This window comes from Chrysochloris asiatica, unplaced genomic scaffold, assembly GCF_000296735.1.
Source record: "Chrysochloris asiatica unplaced genomic scaffold, ChrAsi1.0 scaffold00025, whole genome shotgun sequence".
NCBI classification, from domain to species: domain Eukaryota; kingdom Metazoa; phylum Chordata; class Mammalia; order Afrosoricida; family Chrysochloridae; genus Chrysochloris; species Chrysochloris asiatica.
Genome location: NW_006408543.1, coordinates 18,930,306 through 18,949,377, shown reverse-complemented (window position 1 = coordinate 18,949,377; position 19,072 = coordinate 18,930,306). Strand labels below are relative to the sequence as shown.

At 44.8% G+C, this 19,072-nt stretch overlaps 1 protein-coding gene across 1 annotated transcript; it reads left to right on the top strand.

The window, feature by feature from the left end:
* The first annotated feature begins 13,111 nt into the window (after positions 1 to 13,111).
* CALM1 (calmodulin 1 (phosphorylase kinase, delta)) lies at positions 13,112 to 18,666 on the top strand. Its single transcript, XM_006839576.1, has 6 exons — positions 13,112 to 13,197; positions 14,721 to 14,751; positions 15,799 to 15,942; positions 17,769 to 17,875; positions 18,204 to 18,339; positions 18,497 to 18,666. The coding sequence occupies exons 1-6, from the start codon at positions 13,168 to 13,170 to the stop codon at positions 18,523 to 18,525; spliced, it is 477 nt and encodes a 158-aa protein (XP_006839639.1). The 5' UTR covers positions 13,112 to 13,167; the 3' UTR covers positions 18,526 to 18,666.
* The last annotated feature ends 406 nt before the right edge of the window (positions 18,667 to 19,072 follow it).

Below are 19,072 nucleotides of genomic sequence, written 5' to 3'. Positions count from 1 at the left end.
GTTCTCTACCCAACTTTTTATCTTTCTTTATAATTTGGGGGGATAAATGTCAAACACAAGTGATCAGTCAGTTTGAGTAGACATGACCTAGTATGTTATACATATTTTAATCAATTATCATTCAATAGAGTAGGAATTCTCTAATGATCTAAATTTTTAACATTTATTAAAGATGTAACTCTTGAGTCAAGCCTAATATAACTTTATCTCTATTTTCATCTAACTTTTCTAGGGTCTTCTATTTACAGGGAGATTCCAAGCACATGCCTCACAAAATTCACAATCAAGCAAAAATATTTAATGAAATTCTACATCTGGAGGGAACCAGAGAAAAGTCTATCCCATGTTACAGACAAGAAAACTCAATCCTGAGAAGGAACCAGTTAGAGACAACAAGTTTCCTCTTGAAAAGATTCAAAAGCGAAGATGTCACTTTAAGGACTAAGGTGTACCTGACTCAAGCCAAGGTATTTTCAATTCCCTTGTGTGCATATGAAAGTTGTACAACGAATAAGGAAGATCAGAGAAGAAGTGATGTTTTTTAGTTATGGTATTGACAAAGAATATTGCATATATCATGGAGTGACAGAAGAATGAACAAATCTGTCTTGGAAGAAGTACACTCCTTAGAAGTAAGGATGCAAGATTTTCTCTCACCAACATTGGACATGTTATTCAAAACAAAGAAAAAACCCATTCCATCAAATTGATTCCAACTCATTGCAACCCTTTAGAGTAAAGTAGAACTGCTCCTTAGGGTTTCCGAGGCTGAGAATCATTACAAAAGCAGCCAGCCTCATCTTTCTCCCTTGGAGCAACTGGTGGGTTTGAAAAGCTGAGGCCCAATCCTTAGGAAATCTCATGCTTAGTAAAGTTGTTGTTAAGTACCGTGGAGTTGGTTTCGACTCATAGTGACCCTGCACAGGGTTTCCAAGGCTGTAAATCTTTCCAGGAGCAGAACGCCTCATCTTTCTCCCATGGAACGGCTGGTAGTTTCCAACTGCTGACCTTGAGGTTAGCAGCCTGATTCGTAACCACTATGCTAGTAGGTGGTCAGAAAACAAAAAAAGAGGAGGACACTCAGTGAGGTGGCTGGATACAATGACTGGGTTCGAACACAGCAATGATTGTGAGGACAGCGCAGGATCCAGCGGTGTTTTGTTCTGTTGCACATCGAGTACTGTGAGTCTGAATCGACTCAATGGCACCTAACCACAACCAAGACTGTTCTTCCCTTTGACCTTTGAAATAATTTAATCAAAGAAATTAACTAGTGGAGTAAAGGAATTACATCATCTAGAGGGCCTCCAAGAGACTGTGGAAAATCTTGAGATGAATTTGCTTTGGACTTTGTTACTGCATTTAGGGATTGGCTGCCCGGGGTTGATCTCCTAGCTAGGCCTTATCTATGCTGCTTGTTTAAAATCTTTGACCTTCATTTAAATTGCTGACACTTTGTTGTTGTTAAAGCCTTATCATAATTTCTTTACTTCTGTCTTTTTCAGATCAGCAGTGTTTCCCTGTATTATTCCCCTGGAGGGATTTTTTTTTTTTTTTTAAGGGATAACAAACACATGAAAAAGGAATGTAGCTTCACAATTATAATTCTTTCATAAAACTCTGGAGTATCTTAAAAGAGATCCTAAGTGGTAGTGAAGAATGCTGTTAGGTGCCATGAAGTTGATTGTGACTCATCATGACCCTCTATGACAGAACTGCCCAATAGCATTTTATAGGCCGTAGTCTGTGGTGCTGTGGGTTAATGCGCTGGACTGCAAAGTCTGTTTGAACCTCAAGGTTGGCGGTTCAAGCTCACCAGCTGCTCCTCAGAAACCCTATTTGTTGTTGTCAGGTGCCATCGAGTTTAACCGACTCATAGCGACCCCATGCACAGCAGAACGAATCAATATCTGATCCTGGGCCAACCTCACTACCGCTGCCACACTTGACGCCATCAATGATGCCACCTGGCCGATCCATCTCGTTGGGGGTCTTCCTCTTTTTCTCTGACCCTCCATCTTACCCAGCATGACATTCTTCTCTAGCGACTGTTCTCTCCTGACAATATGTCCAAAGTATGAGAGACGAAGCTTAGCCATCCTGGCCTCCAAGGAGCGCTCTGGCTGCACTTCTTCTAAAACAGATCTATTGGTTCTATACAGGGGTGCTACATGTGTTGGAACTGACCAGATGGCATTTGACAACAACAACTACTAATCGTGAGGTTGTTATTGTTATGTGCCGTGGAGTCAGTTCCAACTCATAGTGACCCTGTACAGGGTTTCCAAGGCTATAAATCTTTATGGGAGCAGAAAGCCTCATCTTTCTCCCGTGGAACGGCTGGTAGTTTTGAACTGCTGACTGTGAGGTTTGCAGCCCAATTCATAACCACTATGCTACCAGAGCTCCTCAGAAATCCAATGCATGGCGACCATGCATTGGAACCAACCCGAGGGCACTTGACAACAGTAAGACTCTTTATAGGAGCAGCTGGATGAGTTTGCACTGCTGGGCTTGCACTTAAAGCTAAGCACTTAGCCACTACACCACAGGGATTCCTTGTGTTGTTGGTGGGGGTGGTACGTTGTGCTGGCTCTGGGGCTGGTGGGTTTGGTTAGCAGTGCTTAACCTACTGTGCCACACCAGGAATCCTTTGTTGTTATGTGCCGTTGAATTGGTTCTGACCCATAATGATCCTGTATAGGGTTTCCAAGGAGCAGGTGATGAGCTTGAACTGCCAACCTTGCAGTTCAAACCGACTTTGCAGTCCAGTGCATTAACCCACAGCACCACACCAGGATTCCAGGACTCCTTTAGCAAGGAATAAAATAAAACACAAAACCCCAACCCAAGTAAAACAAAAAACCCAACCAATTTGGTTGACCTTTCAGTTAGCACCCAAGCGCTTAACCACTGCACCACAAACCAAAACCAAGCCCACTGTTGTGGAGTCAATTCTGACTCACGGCAGACTGCGAAAGCAGAGTAGAACTGTCCCAGAGGAGTTTTTGGCTGCGATCTTCATGGAACCCACCTGCCCACATAGCTGCTGGTGGGTTTGACTTTTCAGTTACTTTTAGAGTGCTTACCCAATGCGTCACCAGGGATCCTTTAATAAAGAACCATCATGAATAGATCTTCACTTCTCTTAATGCAACTTTTTAGGTTGGTTTCTAAAACTGGGGCTATCTTCTTTCCACTGGTTAAAACAGGGAGAGCATCTCAGACACAGAAATTTGTTCACAATCCCAGCTGCACCCATATCACCTAAGCTGGCTCACTGTCTAGCAAATGCTTCCCAGCAAAATGAGAGTGGGCAGTAAGTAAAGCTCGCTCCGTAGAAGCCTCAGTATCACCATGCAGAACCCAAGTCGAAATGCATGCTCAAAACCCACAGTGTAAAATACTCACAGGTCCAAAACAGCTGACCTGTTTTTATTGGTTTGCCTCCTTCCTTTAGGATCTGAAAATCAACAACACCTCTAAGAGAACCACTTTGTGAGTGTCCCGCTTAAAACAGGGCTTTTCTGCTTTGCGTCTATTCACTTTTGAGGTCATTTTCTGTTTCAAACAGGTGTAACTACGAAACATTGTGTGGCAGGCAAAAGCTAGGGCAGGGACACATGAAACTATAAATCAGTTCTCTGAGTAACAAATCTCTCAGCTACTCTAGAAGACTCTGATGATTCAGCAGCATTCCGTGGGCACCGTGGAGGGAAGGAGCAGCCAGGGAGGGCTCCTTGCTCTGGGCACCAGCCTGTGGGGGGCTCTGAGTGAAGGGAGACCTGCTTGGGTCTTCCCACTGCCAAGTCCTCAGACAGACTACCTCAGGCTCCCCGAAATTTGGTTCTGGAATGATTTTTAGTCCACCCTATGCCACATGTAGCAGACTGATATTTAAAATGTTAGACTTTTATTTGTATAGGGCTATATTGTTTACAAACACACTCGGCTTCTTTTCTCTCAGGTAACCCTTGCCTCCAACCCTTGAGGTATAATTCCATCTTGAGAGCGATTTTACAGGTGAAGTAGCTGTGTCTTCATGGCTGATGGCTCAGGAAAGCAGGCACTACATAGCAACTCAAATCCCACAATATTGTCCTGTTCTTGGGGAATGGCTGGTTTCTTTGTTAAAATAATTTAAAAATAACAAGGCCTTGAATAAGCTTTTGTTGAAGGCTAGACCAAATTTCTGTGGTTTCTTTTGGTTTAAGGAGGAGAATATGTGGGGAGGGGAGGCACACCAATCCTTAATTGTAGAACATGGAAGTCCTGGGAAGGTGAGTGTATTTGGTGGCCGAATGACTTAATCACCTTGTGTGTGATGCTACCTGGGTACCATCAAGTAGATTCTGGCTCACAGTGATCTCCGGTGACAGACCAGAACTCCCCGCTAGAATTTTCTAGGCTATCCTCTTTACGGAAACAGATCACCAGTTCTTTCTCCTGCTGCGTGGTTTGAACTGGGTAGGTGATTTGAGCTGACAACTTTGGGTAAGTCAGGCACTAACAGTTGTGTCACTAGGACTCCTGTTGTTATGCTTAGACTAAGTTTATTAGCCAGTGACTCTGAGTCTAGTTAAAATCATTTTCACTGGATTTAAACAGCAAGTCCCACTTGTTCTATTTGAGTACATATTCCCTTTGGTCTCATTTTCTCCGGTACAAGAAGCAACGGAAAGATCCTGTTCTGTGAAAGTGTGGAGAGTGTCACTCGGGGTTGTAGAAGGGGACAGGCTGGGATTAAAGCAAAGACAGTCCAGTGTGTTCCTAAGGTGATGTGGTCGGCCATCCAACCTAGGGAGATTGGGTTCAGGTGACAGTGAAGAATTAAAGGATTTCCTTTTCTACTTTAGAAAATTCACTTCTAATGTCCTCAACGGTCCCGGGAGTGAATTAAGCTCAACAGCAATCAATTAAATAATCTATTGGTACTCATTGACTCAGGCACTTTGCTGAGTTCATCGAGTATAAAATGGTAGCCTCTGCTACTCTCTGGTTGAGGAAATAAGACACATGAAAAGACAGTATCAAGTAGAATTGGACAATGTAGGAATTCAGGAGATAGGAAGTTCATCTGGAGTTGGGATCATCAGGACATTTTGAAAGATGTGGTTAGATTTAAGCTGGGTTTGAAGGACTTGTAGGATCTAGACAGGTGAGAAGGAGGTACAGGGGCATCCAGACACTGGGAATGGCAATGAGTTGGGAGAGTGCAGGTATATTCAGGGGACAGAGAGTAGACTGGTTTTCAGAAGCACAAAACTCATATTTGTAGATTAACAAGGGAGTCAATGCTGGAAAAGTAGATTGGTAATCTGTAAAGGGCCTTCAACAATAGGGACAAGGACTTAACAATGGCAGCCGTGACTGTTTTTAAGTAGGGGAAATGATGAAAATAAGCCTGTAACAAGCTCATTGGGATGAACAAAGAATCAAGGAAGTGGTATTAAAAAAAATGAGGATCCTTAACATTCTTGATCTTGGTGAATAGATGTTTCTTTCCTTTTTATGAATCTCTACAAAGATGCTGTCCAACAGAACTTTCTGTGATGACAGAAACACTCTACTCTATCCAATAGGGTAAACACGATTGACCTACTGAGCCTTTGAAATGTGATTTGTGAAAATGAGGAAATGAATTTTAAACTTTCAATAATTATATTTTATATAGCCAATACTGTATTGGACAGTTTTGCTTTAGAAGGCAGAACAAAGGCTATTCATTATGAGTCAAAATCAAACCAGACAGTTAAACTAAATCTTAACTCAGTTGGAATCCATTAGGTTCATTTTTTGGCTAACTCCTTCCATGACCCCACTCCCAAAACAACAACAACAACAACAACATTGCTGTTGAGTCATCGAGGCTCCTGGTGGCCCTGTAGGGCAGAGTAAAAGGACCTCCTATGGTCTCCAAGGCTGTGAATCTTTACAGAAGCAGATTACTTCATCTTACTCCCTCAGAGTGACAGATGGGCTCAAATCTCCAACATTTCAGTTAGCAGCTCAATGTTTAACCAGTGCGGCACTACAGTGAGCCTAAGTCAAGCCATGGCATTTTCATGTGTCTCGTATGCATGTGAAAGCTGGACAAAGAATAAAGAAAATTGAAGAAGAATAGATGCCATTGAATTACGGTATTGGCAAAGAATATTGAACGTACTGTGGACTCCCAAAAGCATGAACAAATCTGTTTTGGAAGAAGTACAGCACAATGGTTCTTAGAAGTCAGGATGGTGAGACTTTGGACATATTATCAGGAGGGACCAGTCCCTGAAGAAGGAAGGCATCATGCAGGTGTTAGGAACAAAGAGGAAGACCCTCAATGAGATGGGTCCACACAGTGGCTGTAACAATGGACTCAAACATGACAACAGTTGTGAGGATGGTACATGTTTTGTCCCATTGTGCACAGCTGGAATGAACTTGATGGAACCTAACAACAACATTCTTTGGTACAATACAGAATCAGCACCAATTTGCCTAATCTACTATTATGGTTCAGTCTTCTGCCTCTGCTCATTAGGTAAACTGAGCCACCCCAAACCAGCCACTCCAGCTTACCGCTGTGGCCACATCTCTTTCAAGTGAATAGTTAAATCAACTGTAAACGGCTAAGTGACTATTGTGGTACTATGGGACAAAGCATTGGACCATAAGGTCAGTATGAACCAGGAGGTCAGTGGTTCAAAATCATCAGCTGTTCCTTGGAAACCCTATACAGGGTTGCTAAGAGTCTGAAGCAACTCGATGGTACTTAACAACAATGTGACTGTTGTTTATGGGTAGAAGATCTAATGCATTTGAGTTATGGTATTGGAGAAGAATATTAATGATACCATGGACTTCCAGAAGAACAAACAAATCTGTTTTGGAAGAAGTACAACCAGAATGCTCCTTAGAAGCCAAGGTGATCAGACTTCATCTCTCATACTTTGTACATGTTATCAGGAGGGACCAATCTCTGGAGAAGGACAGCAAGCAGAGGGACAAAGATAAAAAGGCAGACCCCTAACGAGATGGAATGGCACAGTGGGAGCAACAATGGTGAGAATGGCGGTGTTTCCTTTCGCTGTACATAGGGTGGCTACAAGTCAGTATCGATTTGACGGCCTTTAAAAACAAGCAAGTCTCAGACCTGGATAAGTCTTAGACTTGCTCTGTGGTTGAAGGAGTATAAAATGTAGTAAACGTTGCTGGTTACTGTTTGGATACTGATGAATGTTACTTTTGCATTAATTTGAGGCGAAATGGTGACTTTAGAATTTCCACACTAGTAAGACAGAATACTGCAATAGTTGGTAAGGCCAGCGGCATTCCACCCCCTCTTCCTGAATTAAGGTACACAACTAAAGCACAAAACTGTGATCGGATCCCATTGGGCATTTCAGAATCTGAATGCGTGTACTCAGTTCCTAAATTCTGTGGAACAAGTGGCTGCTTGCGACTTTGGAGCTCAGTTGGTTAAAGCATGGAGCTAATGAGGTTCCAGTTGCTTTAATGAACAATTCTTTTCTCTGTTCTCTATCCCTGACCCCAGCTTGCTGTGATGCATATTCATGACCTTGGTCACAAAGATGGTCAAACCCACAGGGGGAATTTGTTGTTGTTAAGTGCCATCGGATCAGTTCTGATTCATAGTGACTCTGTATAGGGATTCCAAGGAGCAGCTGGTGAGCTTGAACTACAGACCTTGTGGTTCAAACCAATCTTGCAGTCCAGCGCATTAACTCACAGCGTCACACCAGGACTCTTTAGAGGGGAAATGTTGTTGTTTTTGTTAAGTACCATCAAGTCTGTTCTGACACCCTGTATAGGGTTTATGAAGAGCAGCTGGTGGGTTTGAACTGCCGACATTGCGGTTCTAACAGACTTTACTGTCCAGTGCATTATCCTGTGGCACACCAGGGCTTCAGAGGGAATGTGAGTGGGAACATTGTTATGTGTCATGGAGTCAGTTCCGACTCATAGCCACCCTGTCCAGGGTTTTCGAGGCTGTAAATCTTTAGGAGAGCATAAAGCCTCCTCTTTCTTCCATGGAACAGCTGGTAATTTCGAACTGCTAAGGAGCTCTGGTAGCGTAGTGGTTACGAATCGGGCTGCGAACCTTAAGGTCAGCGGTTCGAAACTACCAGCTGCTCCACGGGAGAAAGATGAGGCGTTCTACTCCTGTGAAGATTTACATCCTCAGAAACCCTGTACAGGGTCGCTATGGGTCAGAACCGACTCGACAGCACATAACAACAACAACAACAACCCTGAGGTTAGCAGCCTGATTTGTAACCACTACGCTGAGTGGAAATGTATCACCACAGCTACTAGCAAAACAAACACCAGCCCTGTCAATGTTGTTGTTGTTAAGTGCCAACAAGTCGATTCCAACTCACAGTGACCCAGTATAGGGTCTCCGAGGAGTGGCTGGTGAGTCTGAACTGCTGACCTCGTGGGTCAAACCGACCTTGTGGTCTAGTGCTTATCCTACAGTGCCCTGTGAATGGAGGATAAGAAAGTCCTCTGTGACACAAAGGAATAAGGTTTTAAAACACCAGGACTGAGGTACACATTACAGGTTGACATGGAGCTGTTTGGGAACATTTTGTGTTGGATTACCCAGTAAGCCAGGTAAGCACAGGTTTACTTGCGCTTACTCATCTACAGTGAACAATTTCACATTTTTTTCCCGCCATGTCAAAGATACTGCTACTGGGTCTGGTTGGCATCTCTCTCCAAATCCCAAAGCACCTTCCTAGAGATTCAAAGCCTCTTTTCAACACAGGGAAGGTATACCCATTAAGCAAGGCAAGCAGAGGCTTACTTGTGCTTACTCACTAATCTGTAGTGAACAGTTTCAGGTTTTTCCCCCCTTTTCTTGTTTTGCCGGTTATTTGTTTTTGTTTTTTTTTTTTTTTTTTTTATAGTGTGATGCTGTAGGATAAGCAGTGGACCGCAAGGTAGGTTCGAACCACAATGTCAGCAGTTCAAACTCACCAGCCGCACTTCGGAAACCTTATACCAGGTCGCTGTGAGGCAGAACCGACTTGATGGCACTTAACAGTAACAACATGATTATAGTAATCATATATATTATAAACTAAGACAGGGTTTTATAGCTGGAAGGAATTTATAGATCAGGTTCAAATCTCTTGTTTGACATACAAGTCTATATATATGAGGAGGCTTCATAAAAAATTTGTGGAAAAATTCCATACCTTTTCATCCTGTTTTTCCATGAGCTTTTTGAAATGTTCTTGTATATGTATATTTTTTCAGAGGGATAGGGTGATCAGTTTAGTGACAGGAATGGTATTCAAACCTCGCTTCCTGATTTTGAGCTGTATTCTTTCTACTTTTCTTCCATTTAGTGTTTTTATTTTTTTTTAATTCATTACAACCTTTTTCTCTCGATATCACAAAAATTCCCATAATAGACTTTTTGGTTCTTAGAGAATTATGGTATCACAATAACAGGACTTCTTGGCCCACTTGCTGATTGCCCCATAAATTAAGAAGTGTACTCACTTAAATCAGTTTATTTGACTTTATTGAAAATCCAGTCACCATCAAAGTGGTGAGTCAGTAGAATCTGCTTCATGCAACAGACAAATATTTAACATTGTACCTTTAAAAATCTCAGCTATTGATTGCACCAATATATCATCTAATATTAGAGCCACAGAGCAAGAACTTAAGCTCTATTTTATGCCCCATTACTGACTCACTGTAAGATCTTGGGCAAGTCACTTGACCTTCTTATATTTCAGTGTGTCAACCTAGCCATAAAACTGAGTAAAGCATGACCTCATTACAGACCCAATAGACTTGAAAGCTTAAGATGTGCTTTGATACATGAATTACCAAAGGACTTACTCTAGCTGGTAAAATAGGAAGAATCAGAATCATGAATTTGACTATAACAAGGAAAATTATTGCCCATTTACATATGTACCATTCTTGGCAAGTAAAGTAATAAAAAAATAATTTTACTGTATTTTATTTGGGAAATAAGGCTAATTAACAGAGGAAAATGATAATTTCAGTAGATGCCTGAGTCAAAATAATTAAAAGGAATTGAAAACTATTCAGAAGCTACTGAATCCTTTATAATTAAACACATTTCATTTCTAGGCCATTATTTTCCTCTACTTAAAGAATGCATACCATGGTTTAAAAATGTGTTTAACTAACTATATGAAAAGCCTGGCAGAAACAATTAATTTTTTTATTCGTCCCCTTTCCTATATTTCCTAATTTTCCAACTCTCCCATTAAAATGTTAACTTTACTTTCAGTCAGAGTTTCCCCACAAGCACAGGATTACTGTCATTGCTGTCTTTTGGTAGATTTATAAAGCCAATCATGTCCTTCTCACCGGCAAAGGGAAAGGAGCCTCATTCTCTAGCTTGCTACTGCAGCGATTTTTAAAAAAAACTTAAGAGCAGGTTCACCCTGTCTGCAGCATTCCAGACGGAACATCAGAAAAGAAGAGCAGGCCAATTGATGCTGGCATACTGTCTGAGGTTACCCTGAGAAGTTGGGTAGTATTTGCAAATGTGCCTCAACGTTTTACATTCTTTGAAAACATCTTTCTGCAGACTTCCTCAAAACTAGAAACAAACCCTAACTAAGCAAAGACCTTTCTAGCACAGCATGCCAGTCAAACACTTTGCCACATTGTCTGAAAGAGGAGGCAAATGATAACTTGCAACTGTTGCCCAGCCTGTAAACAAAAGATCAAATTCTGTGTTCTGCCTTGGCAAGAAAAGAAACTGCAGCATTTTGTCACAACTTTAAAACACAAAAACAAATTCTGGCCTAATTCTAATGACTAATTCCCCTCCTCCTCCCTTTACAGAAAAATTGGAAACATTTGTGAATTTAAAGATACTATTTTTAAAAGGTATAGAATCAGGTTGTAGGTTAAAATATGCAGTTTATACAGTAGAGGCAATTCGCTGTGAACACCAGCTGCAATCTAGGGGGTTCTATTATTATTATTAAACTCTTTGTTTCTATGTATTTATGAAAAAAGATCCTGATCTCTCTTGGGACCAGGGAAATATAATAATTATGTTTTAAAGCATGTGTTTTAAGTCTATAGAGGGCTGGTAGGTGCATTAGCTTCACTCTGGAGCTAGAATGAATAATATTTTCCATAGGAAAAAAGGGAACAAAACAGGAGGGGAGATATGTATTCAGCGGAACCGTAAAAACATTAAAAGAACACTGGTTAAGCATATATGAGCATGGCAAGGACATGGCAATTTAGTATATATAATTTGCATGGACACTGCTTCAAAATTTGAAAAGAAAAACGTCCGACCCATTTCTTCCACGAGGAAACCTGTAGCCCGGCCTTGTTCCCTCCAGCCCCTGGCAGCTGAAGGTGTGTAGTCAATTCCTCCGCCTCCTCGCCGCCCTCCCCCCGTACCCATCAGGCCCGTAGGGGACCCCGGGCGATGGACGATGTTGGGGTGTATGGGGATCTCACATAAGTGGAGGTCAGGGGCGAACAGCTTCCCAAGGCCAGGTTCACTCCCGGCTGGGACTCCAGGACCATTCGGCCCTCGCACCGAGGATTCCTCGACGCACCTGCCCGGAAAGCGCGCACTCCTCTCCAGGTCTTTCCCTACCCCTTTCCCGGGCTGGGCCAGCCGCGCCGCACGCGCCGAGGGCAGTGGGAGGCCGGGAGCGCTAGGGGCGGGGCCAGGCAGGCGAGGCCCGATCACTGCAGCGCCGCGCTGCGCGGGGCGGCTGCGGCCGCGGCGGAGGGATACGGTGTGCCGTATATATATCGTGGCGCGCAGGCTCGCGCTTCGGCAGTGGTGTTGGGAGTCTCGCGGACGCGGCGCCGTTACTTGTAGTCGGCAGCGGCGCAGGCGGCGGTGGTACAGCGCATACCGCACCCGGTTCCTTAGCAGCAGCAGCAGCAACAGCAGCAGCGGCCGCCGCAGAAGCAACAGAGACACCCCGCCATCACAGCCCCTGCGCTGGTGCAGCCACCCTTGCTCCCTCGGCGCTTCCCCCTTCGCTGGCACCATGGTAGGTCGGGAGTTGCTGAGGCCGGCGAAGCAGCTGCCCATGCTGCTGTTTCTGCTAGAATTTTGGTTCCGCTCTTTTTATTATTTATTTTTAAAAATGTGTGAGGATTTTCTCTCTTCCGGGTGTTACGCAGCAGCTGCAGATAAGAAGGATGCATTCCCGATTTGCATCTTGGTTTCCTCGGCCAGGGATCCTCATTTCAATTTCGGTGTCGTCCTTTTCGGAGCTGGCCTTGCCCGGCGGCTGGCCGCGCTTGGCCTTTCCGCATCCTGCACCCATGACTCCTGACCGCCCGCAGCGCCGCGCCGCGCCGCGCTCGGCGGGCCCCCAAGGGCGCGGGGTCCGGGCGGGGTCGGGGGCAGGCCCCCCACCCTAGGCCCGAAGGTGGCGGGCCTCGCGGAATGAATGGGTTGGGGTTGGGGGGCGCCCGTGGCGCACATTGTCCGGGCTGGTGCTGGCGGTGTTGCCGGCGTCCGCCTCTTTCCACCTCCCCTCGACCTGCTCGGCGGGGCGCCCACCCCGATCCCGCTCCCCTCCACCCTCTGGGGGGCGCGGCGCGGTCGTGGGCTGGGAAGGAAGGAGCCGGGAAGGGTGGGGTGGGGGCAGGAAGGCGAGGGGTGGGGGGGCAGAGAGGGCGGAAGCGCGGGCCGACCGCCCTGCGCCCGGGCGGGGCCCTATGGCGTTGCCGGGCCTCGGGCGCCCCGTTTCGCACCCCTGCAGCCCCCACTGTCTGCGGCAGTGCGGGCGCGCGAGCGGTGGAGCTCCGGAGGCTCTCCCGCGGGAGGCGCCCCGTTCGCGCTAATTGGGGCGGGGGGGGCGCGGAGGAGGAGGGAGCTGGCGCGCGGTGCGGTTTCCATTAGAGACGCGAAGTTTCTGCTCGGGGAGGAGGCGGCGCGGCGGATTCGCAGCAGCGGGTGGGAGGCGGGGAGCGCTCTCAGTGGGAGCAGAGGGCGCCCCCCAATGCGCCCTGGGGACGCCTCGCCCCCCACAACTCCTGTCTCCAGGGTTTGCACCTCTGCCCAACTCTCTGGCCATGCACCTGGCCTTTCTCCCTGTCTTCGCACCACCACTGCCCAGTCGGCAGGCAGATGCCCTCCGCGGTTTCAGCTTTCTCTGCAACTTCGAGATGACCACATGGGGCTGTGGGCCTTGCTGGGTGTATTTCCAGAGCCCCCTGCCTCCTCCCCGGCTGACATCATCTTCAGCATTTTATGGCTTTGCAGACTGGTTGATGCCTCCCTGCTGGATTAGGGAGCACCTTTGCCCTCTGAAGCTAGGACGGTTGGAGGGGGTGGGGATCGTCATCGAGGAAGGTGGGTGCTGGTGTGGGGACTGTTTTATCCCATAAGGTGACAGTTTCTCTTGCGAGGTGTGGCAGCGCTTATGTTGTACAAGACAGATGTCTTCCTGGCGTTACATAAATCAGCGTGTCGCCTTCATATGATTTAAAGAAAAATCAATGTGTATTAACGGATAGAAAGGAAGACCCAGCCTTAATTTGAAAGAAGGTTTCCCCCAGAATCAATACTGGGAGTATCATACCTATAGTGAAAGTTTCCGTAATCTTAGAAGTTAGAATGCTTGTCATGCCATCAGGTTTGTATTAGGACTTAACTTGGTAATGTGGACTTCATTAGGCGTCCTTCATTAAAATCAAAATGCTTGCTACTACTTGAGATCTCTAATTCCCCTGCTGAAGGCACAGGTTTAGTGTTGCAGAGAACAAATAATACAAGTGAGAATTACCTTCGTGGTCATTACCAGCTTGAGCAAAGTGTGTTTATTGTGAGTTTATGTCTTCCTTAAGAAATCTCCATCAAATAGTTCATCCCCTCTAGAAAAGAGATGGGTATAATCTCCCAATTGTCAGGTACTTTTCTGTATGCATTTTGCTAACACAATGCCCTTGTAAGACTAGCCTAGCTTCTGAATTTTAGTGTAAAATGATTGAGGGTATTAGCAATTCTGAATTGTAGGCTTTTAGCAAGTACCTGCCTAATTTCAATGATTGGAAAGCATTTATTACATGGAAATGAAATTGGTGGGGTAGCCCTTTGCTATATATTTTTTCCACTTAATTGTATCTCATAAAATGAATCTAAAAGCCTGTTAATCCAACCTAATGCCATTACGTAATGCCAGTTTGGAGATCTGGCGTGCCGTAGGCAATGCGCAAGGTGCACTGTGAAAGGCTGACCCAGGCCACGATCTTGGTGGCCAGTGGTGACGCCTGCTGCTGGCTGCGAAGGGCTGGGTCCTTGGTGGATGCAAGTGGGGACTGTCGTGGTATTTCTAGTGCTGTAGGTGGCGCTCTTTCTCAGAGCCTGCCACTGCAGACTTTGCTCGAAGCCTTTTGCCACTAGAGGTGCTATTTTTCAGATTATGAACTGACCCATCTAGTTACACCTCAGCTTGCACTGTAAGCTTTAGGCCCAGAAAAGAAAGCTTGAAGCAGCAGATGGCTGCCTCTTCGGTGACACTCTTTGTTTTTGAAATTGCATAAAGGGTTTTCTTTATTCTAATTGCTTGTGCTAAACAAAGCTAAAGACTAAACAGTTTTTTTTTTTTTTTAAGTTTGATGTTTAAAACACACAGTATTGAGAATGTAATGGGGAAAACTGTATTGGTCTCAACCATATTGTTCAGGACTGAATTAGAATCTTTTCTTTCTCCATGTAGGCTGATCAGCTGACCGAAGAGCAGATTGCTGGTAAGTGGATGACACCACGAAATCCCCAGAAAGCCCAAACTAGGCACCCATTTACTTTTAGGGTTTCTTCTTCCAGCCCCCATTTCCCCTGCAATCTGAGTCGATTTCTAAGAATTTATTCAAATGAAAACAGTAAGAAATAACTCAGGTCAAGCGTTAGTCTTCCCTGCCATTTATTTTGTAGATGAGCCTGTGGAAGTAAGTGGACTATGGGTACCCACCCTTTACAACTCTGTAAATGAAATGCATTGTGTCTGCTGACTGGAAAATTGACGTTAAAATCCTTAATACCATCATGAAACCTTGTCCTTCTTGCCCTGCAATTAAGGGGGATGGGTGAGAAGGAGGTGTGTTGGGACTATTGTAATAAACTGAGAAAGGGAGTTTAGATAGTAGTTTTTAGTGTTCCTGGAGGACTTTTTGTGAGAACGTTTCTCTTAATGAAACCAGAAGTGCTACTAAACTGTTCTGAACACTGTTGCGAGAACACGAAGGTTACCTGGGAATGTGTGTTTTGAGTCACCTTCTCATGGTCCCAGGAAATAAGATGTTGTTATGGCCGCAGAAATCTACCAGGAATGGACTGTCAGGGAACACGTGGACCAATCTCCACATGTGTGATTGGAATTAGGACTGATTTAATCATCATTCAACTTGTAAAGTGCTGTTAAGACGTTTTTGATTCACAGTGACCCCGTATAGGATTTCCAAGGAACAACTGGTGGGTTTGAACCACCAAACTTGTGGTGTTAGCAGCCCAGTGTTTATCCTACAGTGCCAACCCAGGGCTTTGTCTTTAAAATGAGATTATAGTAGTTTTGTAGAATTGGTCATTAAGAACAAAGTTTGCGTTATGGGCTGTTTTACAAAGGCCAGTCTGACAGGACTCCTGTGGTCTTTATTTCGGCAGATATAAAGATCCAGCAGTTTCTGATCATTTGCCCAGCTTGGTTGCACGGCTTTCTTTGGCAAACTCTCTAGGGTAGTGTCGCTTGCAGCTGTGTTGCAGAAAGACATTCATTCTAAAGGGTGAACTTTTATTTTCAGAATTCAAGGAAGCTTTCTCCCTATTCGATAAAGATGGCGATGGTACCATCACAACAAAGGAACTTGGGACTGTCATGAGGTCACTGGGTCAGAACCCAACCGAAGCGGAGTTACAGGACATGATCAATGAAGTAGACGCCGATGGTAAGGCTTCAGAACTTTGCATGTGTGCCGGGGCTGTGCAGGTCAAGTTCAGGCGTGTCACAAGATTTCCTTTCCGTAGTTGCCTTTTGGCCATTGGCAATTAAAATAGAAGACCATGGGCCTGCCCTTGACCCTGCTCACTGTCTAGCATGTGTCCTGACTGGAATGAGTGTCTGCCATCACCTCTATCCCCGTCTTCATCCACTGGCCTGTGAGGGAAGTATAAAAAAAAAAACCAACAACAACTTGTGGTCTCTTAAGGGAAATCCCAAGTGAAGTGGGTGAAGAGCATTCTTTGAAGTTAAGATAGAACTGAGTATCACGTGAGCTGTAGATGTGTTGTTGAAGCGGTTTTGAGGCTCATGCGTGGCTTGGAGGAGGTGGGTCGTGTTGGCTGTGAAGAGACAGAACCGAGCAGAAGTGGGGGAGGCTGTGGGAATTGTACGGAGCCAGGGTGAGCAGCCAGTAACCTTCCAGACGGTCAGCAGTGGACAGCAGCAGACTTACCACTTGCTTCCTTCGGTAAACAGTCTTTGTGCATCCTCCCCTCAAGCTTATGTTTGTAAATCATATATATTATTTTAATATGTAGCATTATAAAATGTAATTTTGAAAACAAGCATTTTGGATGGGAACTCGACTTTCTAGATAGATGACTTGTAGTTGTCCTTTAAAGACATAGGATACCATGAGGTGATTTTGTAGAAATTTGGTCACGTACATTCAGAAGCCCACTTGAGTGACTTCTAAAGGTTTTCATGCTTCTTATTATTTTGGAAAGTAACACTAGCCGTAGTTCTCTGGGAATGTGGTGTGATCTCGTCCAGTTATATGTAGCTCCTTGGCCATTAGGGAGGTGGTCCCTCAGGTCGGATGTTGTATAGACCAAAGTTGTGCCAGTCTACAGAATCCCGTGTTTGTAATGGATCAGGCAGTGCCTCAGGACACTGCCTCTGAAGATAGCACTTCTGATCATTTATTTTGTCTTGAATGAGTAGTAACAATGACTTTAGCAATTTGGAGGCCACAAGGACTGAGGGGACCGCTCGCTGCCTCTCAGTTGTTTGATGTGAGGGTACTGGTAAAAGTGAGTTCCTTAACCTAAGGCCTTGTCTCTTCTGATGTCATGTGATTCAGGTTCCTTAGCGTAAGGCCTTGTTGCTTCTAATGTCAAGTCCGTGTGATTCAGGTTCCACTGTGACTCAAGTGGTTCATACTTTGGTTTTTTCTCTAATTCCTAGTTGTAGAGAAGTGGTTGTTTGGAATACCGGCTGTAGAATTGATTCTTTAGCTATTTTCTAAATGTGTGTGGTCTGAGCTGTGAAAACATACCGGGAGGAAAGGAACTGAGCTGGGGAGCAAACGATTGGGTGACTGAGTGTGATTATGTGGCTGAGAACTGGCCCCTATGGATGAGGTCTAACTAAGTGGCTTTTGTCCTGTCAAGTTCTAGGCCTTAGGCTGTTCTCCTCACCAGCCAGGGCTGAGGGAGTGCTCTAACTTGGGAGGTGTTTGCTAGTGCGTCCCCTGTCCACAGAGATCTAGCCTGCGGTGTCTTTTCTCTTGGGCTGTTTGAGAATGCGTCCTTTGTAGTAAATGCTGCCCCGGCACTGTTTTTTTAGGTTGAACTCTTATGAAATTACATGTGTGATACATTTTAGACTTAGAAAAGATGGCAGTTTCACGGGGTTCAACCTCATAAAATAATATGCCTGTTTCTCCATGAGATGCTTTACCGTCTTATACAGTGGTTCTAAAATTCGTACTCAGATTAGCATTCCTGGGGCGTTTATTTGACACGTGCTTTTTTTGTTTTATAATTTGAGGTAATGGCACCATTGACTTCCCCGAGTTTTTAACTATGATGGCTAGAAAGATGAAAGACACAGACAGTGAAGAAGAGATCCGCGAGGCATTCCGAGTCTTTGACAAGGTAATCCTGCGCCGGCCTTTTGGGCTAGCAGCTCTGAATACTCGAACAGTCTGTTAGCGATCGAGCGCTTAGTCTCACTGCCTGAGCCTTTGAAATCTGGCTTGTAGATGTCCTGACTTACTGTTGGGAACTCCTCCCTGGAGTCTCTTGATATGCTGGCTTCGAAACAGTTGGCAGGTTTCTGTGCCTAGCGGCTTACGTTTAGTAGATGGAGGTGGGGACAGGAGGTGGAGCGTGGACAGTAACAGGCGTGGCTATAATGAACTCAAAGGCCTACTTCGCACCCTGAAGCACTGTCAGTAACTGAGGAATCGCCGGTTGTTCACAGGATGGCAACGGTTACATCAGCGCGGCTGAACTACGCCACGTCATGACAAACTTAGGAGAAAAACTAACAGATGAAGAAGTAGACGAAATGATCAGAGAAGCAGACATTGATGGTGATGGACAAGTGAACTATGAAGGTAAAACAACCATGTTTAGGTTTTAATAGACAGAACCTTTAGAAACAAGGAAACTGCTTCACTAGACACTCGGTTTTAGGCAGAGCAGAGAGAGAGGTTTTGTTCATTAAAGCAGTTTGCAAAGATAATCAAAAGTTGTGATTATTTGTCTTTTCAGAATTCGTACAGATGATGACTGCAAAATGAAGACCTACTTTCAACTCCTTTTCCCTCTAGAAGAATCAAATTGAATCTTTTACTTATACCTCTTGCAAAAAAAAAAAAAAAAGTTCATTTATTCATTCTGTTTCTGTATAGCAAAACCGAATGTCAAAAGTACCTTCTGTCTCGCACACACGCACACACACACAACACAAACACACACACACACAATCTGCATGTATTGGTTGGTGGTCCTGTCCCCTAAAGATCAAGCTACACATCAGTTTTACAATAGAAATACTTGTCCTACCGTAACGCTAAGGCAGCACTTAGTGGGCTCCTTCACGTTCCATTTGCTGATGACGAACGCACTGTGTGGGCTGGCTGGTCTCCACGCATGCAGCCGGACGACTGGGCACATGAAAAACACAATCGAAAAAATTCAAAACCTGTCCAAATGGGTTCTAGTAGACTTCGTCAGCATAAACTGTCAAAGCTGGTATACTGAAAACAAACACATTTGAAATTGGTTTACCTCAGGACAATGTGCAGAGAAATGGGTGAGGCCAACGGGTTGAGACGTAGTCCCGCT